General features: G+C 37.4%; 1 protein-coding gene across 9 annotated transcripts in view; it reads right to left on the reverse strand.

The window, feature by feature from the left end:
* The window catches only part of BLTP1 (bridge-like lipid transfer protein family member 1), a 211,758-nt gene that overhangs the window by 61,965 nt on the left and 135,001 nt on the right, over positions 1 to 14,792 (reverse strand). For all 9 annotated transcript variants that reach the window (XM_011748835.3, XM_011748834.3, XM_011748836.3 and 6 more), the window contains 2 exons: positions 12,316 to 12,560; positions 9,981 to 10,086 (listed from right to left, as the gene is read on the reverse strand). In XM_011748835.3, coding sequence (XP_011747137.2) covers positions 9,981 to 10,086; positions 12,316 to 12,560 — 351 coding nt within the window. The remainder of the gene's footprint in view (positions 1 to 9,980; positions 10,087 to 12,315; positions 12,561 to 14,792) is intronic.

Here is a 14,792-nt window from a genome sequence, read left to right on the forward strand (position 1 = left end):
TGCCAAGTGCTATTCTAAGTTCTTTATCACATTTTGTTTATTCAAACTCTTTCTGATACACGCTTATCAGCATTTGGTCCTTCCTTCCTCCATGATGTTTGCCAAAAAATACACGTTTCTGTTATATTAATTTATCTAGACAGCAATTTCCCTAATTAAAGAATTCTTAAGGCGAAGGGCCATATATATGCGGATCCTAGCAAGCAGTACCTTAGCTAACCCTCAGTGTTTTCCTGAATGCAATGATTAAGCACCTATGTTGCTTGGTGATCCAACTCTTCATCTTCTGTCATTTCTCCAACATACTCCTCACAACAATTACTGCGAGTCTTCATAATTTTCCTCATACTCCCACAATTCTTGTCTCATTCTCAGTAAATAAATGTGTCTTTCAGTCCCAGTTTCTTGCTATTTTCTTTCATCAAGCTGTCCCTCTCTTTTGGAAGGCACTCAATCATCAAAAAGTAGAACTTAATCAAGCATCAGGTCAAATCATTTCTATGCTTCAATACATCCTCTATTTGTACTACTTAACTTCTTCATTCATCAAAAGTTCATTGAAATGTTTTTATTATTATATATTCAAATACCTAATGTTCTAAACAGAAGTATAAATTCAATAAGTCTGATAATTTTTACCCACATATCCTTGTAATTTGCTCATCACCTAGTTTGGGGTCATATGATTTTAAAGTTCTGAATAAGTAACTATGGAATGGATTATAGGATCTTCTTTTATGTTTTCCAAGATACAGTTGCAATTTCTACTCTGAAATACAGAATGAGTTATGTTATACAGAGGAAAATATTACATGAAATAATGTCTACATTTTGAGGATTTGTTAGAATACTGCCACTAAAAATTGTTTATGACTCTATGTATATCCTGACACTTTCTAACAGGATGGGTGAGATTAAGCTAGGAGAGTTCTTAGTTTCTCTTGGCTCTATAGGCAAGACCATGGTTCAGGTTATTTAGGAATCCTCATGAGATACAACAAACACAACACAATAGGTGAGCAAATAAAAACTACGTGCTTCTAATTTTGAAAGTTAGCTGTCTTATCTATTTGTTCAATTAAATAATAAAAAATATTTTCTCTAAGTAATAAGAATCAAAACAAATCTGAAGAAAATATCAATCTACTATTATGATCTATCTATGTATCTAATACTGGTTACTCTTGTCTTTTTTCTTCAACCTTTTAAGTTCTGTAGGATGTGCATGTTTGTTACATAGGTAAATGTCTGCCATGGTGGTTTGCTGCACATGTCAACCCATCACCTAGGTATTAAGCCCAGCATCCATTAGCTATTCTTCCTGATGCCCTCCCTCCTGCTGTCCCCGCCGATAGGTCCCAGTGTGTGTTGTTTCCCTCCCTGTGTTCATGTGTTCTCACTATTCAGCTCCCACAGATAAGTGAGAAAATGCAGTGTTTGCTTTTTTATTCCTGCATTTGTATGCTGGGGATAACAGCTTCCAGCTCCATCCATGTCCCTGCAAAGGACATGATCTCATTCCTTTTTGTGGCAGCACAGCATTCCATGGTGTATATGTATCACACTTTCTTTATCCAGTCTATCATTGATGGGCACTTGGTTGATTCCATGTCTTTGCTATTGTGAATAGTGCTGCAATGAACATACGCATGCATGTATCTTTACAATAGAATGATTTATGTTCCTTTGGGTATATACCCAGTAATGGGATTGCTGGGTCAAACGGTATTTTTGCTTCTAGATTTTTGAGGAATTGCCACAACACTGTCTTCTACAATGGATGAACTCATTTATGCTCCTACCAACAATATGAAAGCATTCCTTTTTCTCTGCAACTTCGCCAGTATCTCTCGTTTCTTGACTTTTTAATAATAGCCATCCTGACTGTTGTGAGATAGTATCTAATTGTGGTTTTGATTTGCGTTTCTCTGATGATCAGTGATGCTGAGCTTTTTTCATGTTTGTTGGCCACATAAATGTCTTCTTTTGAGAAGTGTCTGTTCATGTCCTTTGCCCACTTTTTAATGAGTTTTTTTTTTTCTTGTAAATTTAAATTCCTTGTAGACTCTGGACATTACATCTCTGCCAGATGGATAGATTTCAAAAACTTTTCCCCATTCTGTCTGTTTACTCTGATGGTAGTTTCTTTTGCTGTGCAGAAGAAGCTCTTTAGTTTAATTAGATCATATTTATCCATTTTTGCTTTTGTTGCAATTGCTTTTGGAGTTTTCATCATGAAATCTTTGCTGGTGCCTATGTCCTGAATGGTATTGTCTAGATTTTCTTCTAGGGTTTTTATAGTTTTGGGTTTTACATTTAAGTCTTTAATCCATCTTGAGTTAATTTTTATAAAATTAACTCAAAAGTGTTAATTTTAAAAGGTGTAAAGAAGGGGTCCAGTTTAAATTTTCTGCATATGGCAAACCAATTTTCTCAGCACCATTTATTAAATAGGGAATCCTTTCCCCATTGTTTTTTGTCAGGTTTGTCAAAGATCAGATGGTTGTAGGTGTGTGGTCTTATTTCTGAGTTCTCTATTCTGTTTCATTGGTCTATGTGTCTGTTTCTATAACAGTACAATGCTGTGTTAGTTACTGTAGCCTTGTAGTATAGTTTGAAGTCAGGCAGTGTAATGCCTCCAGCTTTTTTCTTTTTGCTTAGGACTGTCTTGGCTATTTGGGCTCTTTTTGGTTCCACGTGAATTTGAAAATCGATTTTTCTAATGTTGTAAAGAATGTCAGTGGTAGTTTTATGGGAATAACATTGAATCTATAAATTACTTTGGGCAGTATGACCATTTTCACAATATTGACTCTTCCTATCCATATGCATGAAATGTTTTTCCATTTGTTTGTGTCCTCTCTGATTTCCTTGAGCAGTGCTTTTTAGTTCTCCTTAAAGAAGTCCATCACTTCCACTGTTAGCTGTATTCCTAGGTATTTTATTCTCTTTGAAGTGACTGTGAATGGGAGTTCATTCATGATTTGGCTCTCTTCTTGCCTGTTGTTCGTGTATAGGAATGCTAGCAATTTTTGCACATTGCACAACTTTGCTGAAGTTGCTTATAAGCTTAAGAAGCTTTTGGGCTGAGACGATGGAGTTTTCCAAATATAGGATCATATCATCTGCAAACAAAGATAATTTGACTTCTTCTCTTCCTATTTGTATATACTTTATCTTGCCAGACTGCCCTGGCCAGAACTTCCAATATTATGTTGAATAGGAGTGGTAAGAGAGAGGGCATCCTTGTCTTGTGCTGGTTTTCAAGGGGGATGCTTCCAGCTTTTGCCCATTCAGTATGATATTAGCTGTGCATTTGTCATATATATCTTATTATTTTGAGGTATGTATCTTCAATACCTAGTTTATTGAGAGTTTTTAACATGAAGGGATGTTGAGTTTTATCAAAGGCCTTTTCTGCATCTATTGAGATAATCATGTGGTTTTTGTCTTTAGTTCCGTTTCTGTGATGAATCACATTTATTGATTTGAACCAACCTTGCATCCTGGCGATGAAGCCCACTTGACTGTGGTGGATAAGCTTTTTGTATGCTTCTGGATTTGGTTTGCCAGTATTTTGTTGACGATTTTTGCATGAAAGTTCAACAGGGATATTGGCCTGAAGTTTTCTTTTTTTGTTGTATCTATGTCAGTTTTAGGTATGAGGACGATAGTGGCCTTATAAAATGAGTTTGGGAGGAGTCCCTCCTTTTCATTTTTTTGGAACAGTTTCAATAGAAATGGTACAAACTCTTCTTTGTACCTCTGGCTGGACATGAAATTCTAGGTTGGAAATGTTTTTCTTTAAGGATGTTGAATATTGGCCCCAAATGTTTTCTGGCTTGTAGGGTTTCCGCTGAGAGGTCTGCTATTAGGCTAATGGGTTTTCCATTGTAAGTGACCTGGCCTTTCTCGCTGGCTGCCCTTAAGTTTTTTTCTTTCATTTCAGCCTTCGATAATCTGATGATTATGTGTCTTGGGTTGATCTTCTCATGGAGTGTCTTACTGGGGTTCTCTGCATTTCCTGAATTCGAATGTTGGCCTGTCTTGCTCATTTGGGGAAGTCCCCCTGGGTGATATACTGCAGTATGTTTTCCAACTTGGTTCCATTCTCCCCATCTCTTTCAGGTATCCCAATCAGTCATAGGTTTGGTCTTCTTATATAATCCCATAGTTCTCAGAATTTTGTTTGTTCCTTTTCTTTTTTCTCTATTCTTGTCTGCCTGTCTTATTTCAGAAAGACAGTCTTCAAGCTCTGAGATTCTTTCCTCCACTTGGTCTGTTGTGCTGTTGATACTTGTGACTGCATTGTGAAGTTCTCCTGTTGTGTTTTTCAGCTCCAGGAGGTCAGTTATCTTCCTCTTTAAACTGACTATTTTGGTTATCAGCTCCTGTATGTTTTGTCACGATTCTTAGCTTCTTTCCACTGGGTTAGAACATGTTCCTTTAGCTCAGCTAAGTTTATTATTACCCACTTTCTGAAGCCTACTTCTGTCATTTCAGCCATCTCAGCCTTAGCACAGTCCTGTGCCCTTGCTGGAGAGGTGTTGCAGTCATCTGGGAGAAAACAGGCACTTTGGCTTTTTGAGTTTTCAGCATTTTTGGATTGATTTTTTTTCTCATCTTTGTGGGCATATCTACCTTCAATCTTTGAGGTTGCTGACCTCTGAATGGGGTTGTTGTGGGGCTTTTTGGTTTATGTTGTTGTTTTCTGTTTATTTTTCTTTTAACAGTGGGGCCACTCTTCTGTAGGGCTGCTACAGTTTGCCGGGGGTCCCCTCCAGACTCTAGTGTTCTGAGTTCCTCCTGCACCAGGTTCCTCCTGCACCAGGTATCAGCGAAGCCTGTGAAACAGCAAAGATGACAGCCTGCTCCTTTCTCTGGGGCCTCTGCCCCAGGTACTGACCTAATGCTGGACTGAACACTCCTACAGGAGGTGTCTGGAGACCCCTGTTGGGAGGTCTCATCCAGCTGGGCAGAACGGGATCAAGGACACACTTAAAGAAGCAGTCGGGCTGCCCCTTGGCAGAGCAGGTGTGCTGCCGTAGGGGAAACCCCCCTCATCCAGACCACCAGGACTCTCCAGAGCCAGCAGGCTGAAAAGGCTAAGTCAGCTGAACTGCAGAGACAGCAGCTGCCCCGCCCCCCAGGGAGAGATCAGAGTTCTGTGAGTTCTGTATGTATAACCCTGGTTGGAGTTGCTGAAATTCTGGCAGGGAGGCCCTGCCCAGTGAGGAGGGATGGACTGGAGTCCCACTTAAAGAAACAGTCTGACCCTACAATCTGGCATAGTGGAGTCCCACTCTAAGAAATAGTCTGGCCACAATCTGGCATAGCAGCTGTGCTGTCTTGTGGGGAACTCCTCCCAGTCTAGACTGCCCGGACTCCCTGGAGCAGGCAGGCTAGAACTGCTGACTTGAACTGCAGAGATGGCGGCTCTCCCTCCGCCTGGGAACTCAGTCTGTCTCAGGCAGTCTCCAGCCGTCTGCTGCTGGCCGGGTGGAATTCCAAGCCAGTAGTTCTTAATTTGTGAGTTGCCTTGGGAGTGGGGTCTGTAAAATGGCACTGCTTGGCTCCCTGGATTCAGCCTCCTTCCTAGGGGAATGCATGGATGGATTTCCTGCCTTGCTGGGAGTATGCAAAACTCCTGTGTCTCTGTGTGTGCCCTAGTGCTGCTTCACCAAGACTCCACATAGCTCTGTGCTTCAGACCCAAGGCCCTGGTGGCAGGACTCACGAGGGGAATCTCCTAATCCACTGGCTGCAAAGATCTGTGGGAGAAGCCTGGTTTCCCCGGGCGAGGTCACACAATCACATATAGCCTCCTTTGCCTGGGGGTGGGGGCTCCCTGGCTTTTTGCTGCTCCTGGGTGAGCCATCACCTCACCCTGCTTTACCTCACCCTCCATGGTGGAGCTGTCTGCCTAGTCCCTCCCAATGCAAGAAACTGAATACGTCAGTTAAAAGTGCTGAATTCACTCACCATTTTCATTGCTCTGTGTGAGAGTCCTGGACCACAGCTGCTTCTAATCGGCCATCTTGGCCCACCCTCCTACTTTTGTGTCAATCAAGTTTTATTTCATAGTATGGCATAAATATATAAGTTTAAGTGCATCATATCCAGTATACTTGAGTAAGCTATTAACTTGCTTAAGCTATTTTGAAATTATAGCTAGCCTCATATTTTTCTGAAAAGTATTAGCATGACTTAACAAAAACTATGTTTAAGAAGTGTTATTAAGGAGTTTATTTCCTAAGGGAGACTACACTAAGTAAAAAAATCAGGTTTTTTTTTTGTTGTTTGTTTTTTTTTGGATTAGCCTTTGGGGTATTGGTTCCTTGAGGCTTCTTTCCTACCCTTCTTCAAGTTAGGTAACACAATTTTCCTGTGTTTGGGCACCTCTCCTGATACCCATGATTTACTGAAGTACCTTCTCAGAGGTACCAAGAGGTCCTCCATTAGTTCTTTTACATAACTACAGTGTGTCTCATTTGGACCTGTAGATTTATATACAAGTTGGTTGGATAGGCTTATTGTTTCTCTATTTATTCTCATAAACAGACAAATATCTCATCAATTTCCATTTTCTTAATATTCATGCTTTTTAATTATCCTTTTCACTTGGTTAAAAGCAGACTCTTTTTCAATTTTCACTTACCTAAGTAGAGTGAAATCTTCATGTTACATTACCTAACAGTATACTTCCTTAACACACTATTTTTTTCTGACAGTCTAAATGTAAGCTTCTCACTTTTTCATATTCTCTTAAATCATTTTGCTAAACAAATACATGCTTTAACATATCTGAAATAATCTTAGATTTTTACATTGCTTAGCACACTTTCACTTTGAATATTGTAATACTAATACTCTAAATGTCTAGAGTTTTGTAAAGATTCACATCTGTCTAATTTTTCTTATAGTCAAGTTGTTTTACAAAAAACAACAACAACAACAACAAAAAACAGCTTAGTGTCTGTTCATTTGATAATCCATCTCTGAAGATAAAACTGTTTGATGGGCTGGGCTCAGTGGCTCACACCTGTAATCCCAGCACTTTGGAAGGCCAAGGCAGGCAGATCATGAGGTCAAGAGATCGAGACCATCCTGGCCAACATGGTGAAACCTCGTCTCTACTAAAAATACAAAAATTAGCTGGGTGTGGTGGTGTGTGCCTATAGTCCCAGCTACTTGGGAGGCTGAGGCAGGAAAATCGCTTGAACCCGGGAGGCAGAGGTTGCAGGGAGCTGAGATCGCGCCATTGCACTCCAGCCTGGCGACAAAGCGAGACTCCATTTCAAAAAAAAAAAAACTGTTTGATGCATGAGCACATCTTAAAGGCCTATTTGTTTTGTGTTTGTCTATCACTACCTTGAATACCTTTTATCTAGTTTCAGAAAGAAAACTTTAAAATTTTAAAGCAAAAGCTCCACCATTCACAAAACATACTGCACAATAATTTTAGTTTATGGAACCATAAGAGATGCTATTATATTATTTGCATTAATTCCATAGTACTTTATGTCTTTATCAATAAATATATACCTGGCCCAATTCTAAGATGGTAACCTCCTTATATGCTTCTAAGACGGCCATACATACTCAAAAATAGTCTCTTCTGTTTACCTGATCAATGCTTATTTACATCTTTCTGAAACCCAAGCATTCCTGAAAGTCCTTCGTGGACAAATAAGGTAATCAATTTTTTTAAAAAGTATTTCCCTAACAAACTTGATGATTGTTACGAACATTAGTCTTCCTACATAATAGAAGATGTCCTAACACTAAATGTAACATGATGGAAAATCATGAAGAAGAATATAAGAAAAAAATAAGGAAAATAACTGAAGATTATGGGAGAGGGAAGCAGCAATACAGAGTACTGAGAAATTCGAGCTACAAAGGTTCAAAGTATTCGCTCTCAATATCCTGTTATGTTCTTTGGCCTTGACAGAATAACTGAATGCCTACGCTCCATCAGGCCCTGTGGCCAGCTAAATCATACATAATTTACACTTTAGCTATTTTCTCAAGGTTCATGGCTGTCGCTAAAGTCAGAAAGAAATGGTTCAAGGAGCAGATCTAGCCACTCTTTTGGCATTATCATCTGATCTTGGCACTATCATCTGATTCTCTCATAGTAAACAGCAAGTCTTCATGGTTAGGAATATTAATTTCCAGTCCTCTTTGTCCATCTTATTCTTCACAGACCTTGGGATATACTTTAATCTCCTGACTATAATCTAAAGGTTAAGAAAAGCCTTTCTCTTTAATCAAAACTACCTTAAGAGAGGCTTACCCTGACAGTCCGATACTGTCTCTACTGTCTCTCTCTCTCTCTCTCTACATATATATATATATATTTTTTTTTTTTCTTTTTTTGTGAGACGGAGTCTTGCTCTGTTGCCCAGGCTGGAGCGCAGTGGCACCATCTCAGCTCACCGCAAGCTCTGCCTCCCAGGTTCATGCCATTCTCCTGCCTCAGCCTCCTGAGCAGCTGGGACTACAGGTGCCTACCACCACGCCTGGCTAATTTTTTTGTATTTTTAATAGAGACAGGGTTTCACCGTGTTAGCCAGGATGGTCTTGATCTCCTGACCTAATGATCCACCCATCTCGGCCTCTCAAAGTGCTGGGATTACAGGCATGAGCCACTGCGCCTGGCCTATATTTTTTCAGTAATAAAATCATCTTGAAAATATTCTTTAGAACTCATAAGTTTGCCAGCTTGATATATTCTTAACAACTTTCCTATCATAAAAAATGTCATAATGTGATTTTAACCAGGTAAATGGGACACACCAAACAAAACTTGTGTATGTTTCCCAAGTTAAGGCTTCTTCAGTGGCAGAAAGGAATTTTACTATATACTTATTTCTTCCTTAATGATTTCTAGTCAACCATTTCCAGAAAAACTCCATGGTACCAATGATCTGATCTTTTAAGACCTAACTTGTAAAATTCCACAGCTCTGCAGGGTTTCTACAATATGATCATTAAATAGCTTCCTGACCTCAGATGCAACTAGAACCAACCCAGGAGAACCAAGGAAACCGGTTGTTCACACAGCTGCTACATAATTTAGTTCCTTCATCCAAGGAGCACTGTCCTCCTTCAGACCCTTATCAAATACTGGTACGTATGCTCTGCCTGCATCCTCTCTACCTCTTCTTTCTTGCCAAACTAGGCTTCATTCTTAAGTTTTGGGATATGAATTCTTCTGAGAAGCCTTTTCTGATCCTTTAGACTAGATTAGTTTCTCCTATGACACAGACTCATAGCACCCTGTTCTTGTCATTCACAGAACTCATCAAAATTGTAATTGAATACCTGGATACTTCATAAATTTGTTAAATGAATGAATTAATCCATAAGCATAAAGGAAACTCCTTTTGATGCCAATTTATGGATGTGGCTTAAATATTCTTTTAACATGATAACATTCACACTGAAAATACTCAGCATTAAGAATTGTTATACAGAGTCAACTTTTCACCCTAATTCCCTAATACTTTAGCTTGTGAAAAATGTAGAGCACTGACTAAGCTGAACTGTAAACTATTCTTGAGGAACAGCAAAAATGTAATGAGGGTTTCTACAGACAATTTACCATGCTGCCAGCATATAGCCATCATCTGGTATAGATAAAAGGTGGAAATCTTAGCAGTTATCTAAATGTTGTTTCCAAATGAGTATGATTAATTTGGTTAATAGACATACTGTAAGCTTTTCTTTCTTGAGGGTGAAACATAAATGAGCTTTCTGAAGTTTATGAATCCTAAATGTGTATTATACATGACAAAAATGATAAGCAAACATTGTAGGTGGAAAAGCCATAAGAGGAATGGACAGTTCTTAGGAGTTATTTGACAATTATATCCAAATGCTGGATCAATACTTATACCACAGACATATGGGACATCACACAGTCAAAAAGAATAAAAACCTTCACCTATACTGTAAGGTACTAGATCATCTTACCAGACACTTTTTGTATTACTTCATTAACTTCCTTCATGAACACTTTCTGTACAAATACCAAGTGGTTTAGAAGATCAGTTGTAAGATTATGTTCAAAGGAACCAACCTGTCAGAAAAAAATCATATTAGATTAATGCTGATTACATTAGCTTTACTTTTTTCTTACATAAATCACCCTAAAGTGAGGAAAAAGAGATAATTATCTATGGTTTGAAATCAATATATTGAAGAAAAGTTAAAAATATTTAGAGTTCCTAATATGTTACTGGCCAAACACTACTATAGTCCATTCCCAAAATGGTTTTTGTTTTTTAATAATAGTAGTTAATAAGGTATGAGAAGTCTGGGGGGCAAATCAAAGTTATATATTTAACTTGCTAATTTTGAAATTAAATTTTCTCCTAGAGTAAAATTTACTTTTAATGATAATTTTAATGGCCACTTTTGTGTCTTAGAATCACAGACGAGTTAAGTAAAAATAGATTTATTTATTTATTTAGAGACAAAGTCTTGCTCTGTCACCCAGGCTGGAGCGCAGTGGCACAATCTCGGCTCACTGTAACCTCTACCTCCCGGGTTCAAGTGATTCTCCTGCCTCAGCCTCCTGAGTAGCTGGGACTACGGGCACCCACCACCATGACAGGATTTCACCATGTTGGCCAGGTTGTTCTCAACATCTGGCCTCAAGCTATCCGCCCGCTTTATCCCAAAGTGCTGAGATTACAAGTGTGAGCCACTACATCCAGCCAAAAACAATTTATTTAATCAAATATATATTTAATGACCGTCTACTCTATGTACCATGTTAGGTGCTAAGGATACGGCTATGAATAAAAACCAACAAAATTCTGGGTCTCAGGCTTACATCTGAGTGAATTAGCAAATCATCAGAGATACCCAACTAAGGTTTAATATAATTGTGTCCTATAATTAGTACAAAGTATTAAATTTCTGGCAAATTAGTTAATAAACTAATTAGTTAATAAACCAATTTGCCAGAAACTATTTTCAGGTGTGTTTATTTCAGGCCATAGTAAAATAGGCAACTCTAAGAGGGATGCAATTTTAGATTCTTTGAAATGGTTGAAATTAAATACATTGTTTACTAAATTCGGGACTGTGTTCTGCCTCGTTACAAACTTATACCTTTCTAATATCTAGTATTAGCAAGGAATTATACAGCACACTGTATTCGTGTATGTTCTTTTAAATGGAACATTGATAGCAGGATGTCTAAACTGGAGCTTGGGGCTTTTCGTTTTCAGAGTAGAAAGCACAAGTGAGATACACCTTAAAATATTTTAAGTAAATCTCTGTTAGAATCCAAACACTACTTTTTTGTACACTTGTTTTTCACATACAGAAATCCCAACTCTTACAGAGGTTCCAGGGCAAGCAGGGCCTAAGAAGGTAAATCAGACTTAAATATGTCCCCCGTAGTTATAATATTTCTATCAGAGAACCCAAAGAGCCTTCTTATAGATGCTGCAGGTTCTGGAGAACAAAATTTATAAAACAAATAGCACACTGCTTTTTCATAAAGTTGCAACTGTTTTTGACAAACTGACAAAGTGAGCTGAGACACATCACAGGGTGCCTGGAGGCAGACCACTGAGGCGTGGCTCCTGTCTCTCTCAATTGATAGCTAGGAGACTTAAGGAAAGGTGTTTACTTCTCCGCTTCAAGTTTATATCAAATTAGGAAAATAACAGACGACCTGCTTACCACAAATCAAATGAAAAATGTGTCCAAATGCTTTTTAAACTTTTGACAGCTATACAAATATAAAGTGAAAAAATTATGATAGAATTAGATATGCTACTTTCAACTTAACCTTAGTAAAGAAATTAATCTGTAAGTCTAATTTATCTTTCAATATGACCTTTAGATTATCTTAATAATTATGTATACCTGTATGAATTATGTTAACTTGCTAAGGTTTAGTTTGCTCACCTACAAAATGAGAACAAATATTTCTACCTCATAGGATTTACTTAAGCACTGCAGAAGTCAATGCGTGTAAAGCACATAATGAAAGTTAGCTGCGATTTGCTTTTAATAATCATTTGAACTACGAAAATATTGCAGAGATGGAATATATAACTAATACATATTTTTAAAAGCATGTTTAAATAAAACTACAGGGTAGTCAGACTAACAGACACAAAACACACATACACCCACACACACACTTGATTCAGTATAGAATTCTTCTGTGAAAACAAATGATTTTAAGACTTTACCTTAAAAGCTTGGATTACTACATATTTTGGTACATATAAATCTTGAAGCCTCCTAAATTACAAAGAGTAAGAAAATTTTAAAGTAAACTTACTTCTGCCACACAACGTAGATAATTTCCCTGTAAATAGTAACCTTGTTTAGAAGGCAGTTCATCTATACTCCACACCTGATCCGAATAACTATCATGTTCTTCCATTATATATTTCCCTGACATGGTAACAGGAGGAAGGTTAAGACTGGCAGAAGGAGGAATGGTTGACATATCTGTGGCAGAAACTTTTGAAGTAAAACGCAATCTGTGATTTGGCAGCTCAAATGTAAATCTTGTCTGTGCACCTGTAAGAAATGAGAAAAGTTATTGTTCGTGTTAGTGTTCATTCACTCATTCATTCCTCATTTTTTCCAAAAAGGGTATCTAAGAAAAATGCATGGATATTCCCAAACCTATCTTGAAATATATGAAAGCATATTTTAAAGTTGCTTATAAAATGTTCCCTATCTTTAAATATGCAAGTCTATCAGCAAGTATTATTAAGCCAGTAAGTATTATTTATTAAGACTGGCAGTGTGTTAGGCACTAGGAAAACACCCACGTTCTTTATTTCATAGAAGGTAGAACAGAAATAAAATGCCCTTATTATTAAAGAATTGTAACAAGAAAATTAATCAAGTTAAAAAAAAATTCCCCAGTCCACACAGTGCTTTATTCACAGAGAATAGTAGGTAGTTAACAATGTGTCTACTGATCCTGATTCAGTGTGGAAATGGCTAAAATTGCCAAATCAATTAAACTGTACTCACTGAAACATTCATAAAGTATAAAGTTATACAAACATATGTCTCTTTGACCTTAATAATTATTCATGGGACCATATATCAAATAGGGGTATATTATGAATTTTAGTTTACTGTTGACCTTAAACACTTAAATAAATAATCTGGCACATAACTGTTCAAACAAATATAAATATACCAGCTTTACTATTATTCAGTCCATATTTCTCCAACTGTTTATGAGGGCATGAGGAGAAGCCTTATTAAAATCAAGATCTGTTGTTGCCCTTTACACATGTAATGTACATATACATGCTCCTTTCAAACCAACAGAATCTACTGATATTCTTCTGTACATTACCAGTTCTCTCCACTCAAACATCATCAAATTGCCTATTTAGCCTACGTATATAATTTATTACATATCCCTACTGCTCCTCAACTGAGCCAGAAATAATTCTCTTTTTTTCAAAATACTAATCAAGGGTCATCTCCTATATGTCACATTCACTACATTCATTAACTATAGTGCTTGCACCTGGAATGAGTTAGCTAAAAACAGAAACATGCTCACTCACCAATTGGGGCATCTGTGAATGACCAGATGAGTCATGATTGCCCTGATCTCCTCTTACTACTCCAACCAGGAGACTCCTTGACTATCATTTACAAGCTGCAAGGGGTGGGGACTGTCTACAACTGTTGCTACCACCACTACCATTGCTAGCACACCGCCAAATAAAAACACCAAGATTGAAATAATCCTAGGCCTCAGTTACTGAGTCATCCCTTATTACTAGTATAGTCATTCTTTTACTGCTTTTATCTCTTTCCTTTAATTTCAATAAGAATTTTGGGTTCTTACCTCTCTGGATATTTAACAATGTGTTTACTCTAGGACCCTAAACTGCCTATCTGACTTTTGACTTGCTCTTTCTGTGGACCCTTGTATTTCATGGGTGCCCTGAATAAATGACCAAATGTGTATAACTTATTGTCAGCCCTGGACTCTAATATCTGAAGGCCTAAGACTTCTGACTCTGCCAAATATGGAAATTTACTTTAAAATGCTTCTCTTGCTGGTAACAGAAAGGTCTAAATGTTCAGCAAAATTACTCTTAATAAAGAAAGCCAAAATGCTAGAGATGGGCGTACATATACAGTAATCTCCTTTTATTTGGGATAGATGTGTTCTAAGATCCCCAGTGGATGCCTGAAACCATAGATAGTATCAAACCCTATATATATGTCTTTTCCTATACATACATTCCTATGATAAAGTTTAATTTATAAATCAGGCACAACAAGAGATTAACAACAACAACAAAATAGAACAACTGTACTGTAACAACAGTTCTGTAAATATCTTTGTAAATATGGGGGTCTCTCAAAATAGCTTATTGTATGTAATATTTTCGGACTACAGTTGACCATAGGTAACTGAAACGTGAAGAGACAAAACACATGAATAAGCAGGGACTACTGTATACACATACTTATATAAATATGTACATATCTGCGTATATTCATATATATGTATATACTTTTAAATTATGTTAACAGAATAAAGGAGAAAATATGTTTTCATTTCATTAGATAACAGAACAAAGTATCTGATTACATTTACCAATAATTCTTCATAGAAATTATTAGCACAGTGGGAAAATAAGTACATTTTCTTAACCTGACAGCAGAAACCTACAGCAGACATCAGACTTATTCATGTAATGTTGATTCCTTTAAGAAAATGGAACAAGGCAAGCACAATAAGGCAAGAAAAAGAACTAAAAGTTG

The sequence above is a fragment of the Macaca nemestrina genome, chromosome 3, assembly GCF_043159975.1.
Source record: "Macaca nemestrina isolate mMacNem1 chromosome 3, mMacNem.hap1, whole genome shotgun sequence".
NCBI lineage: Eukaryota > Metazoa > Chordata > Mammalia > Primates > Cercopithecidae > Macaca > Macaca nemestrina.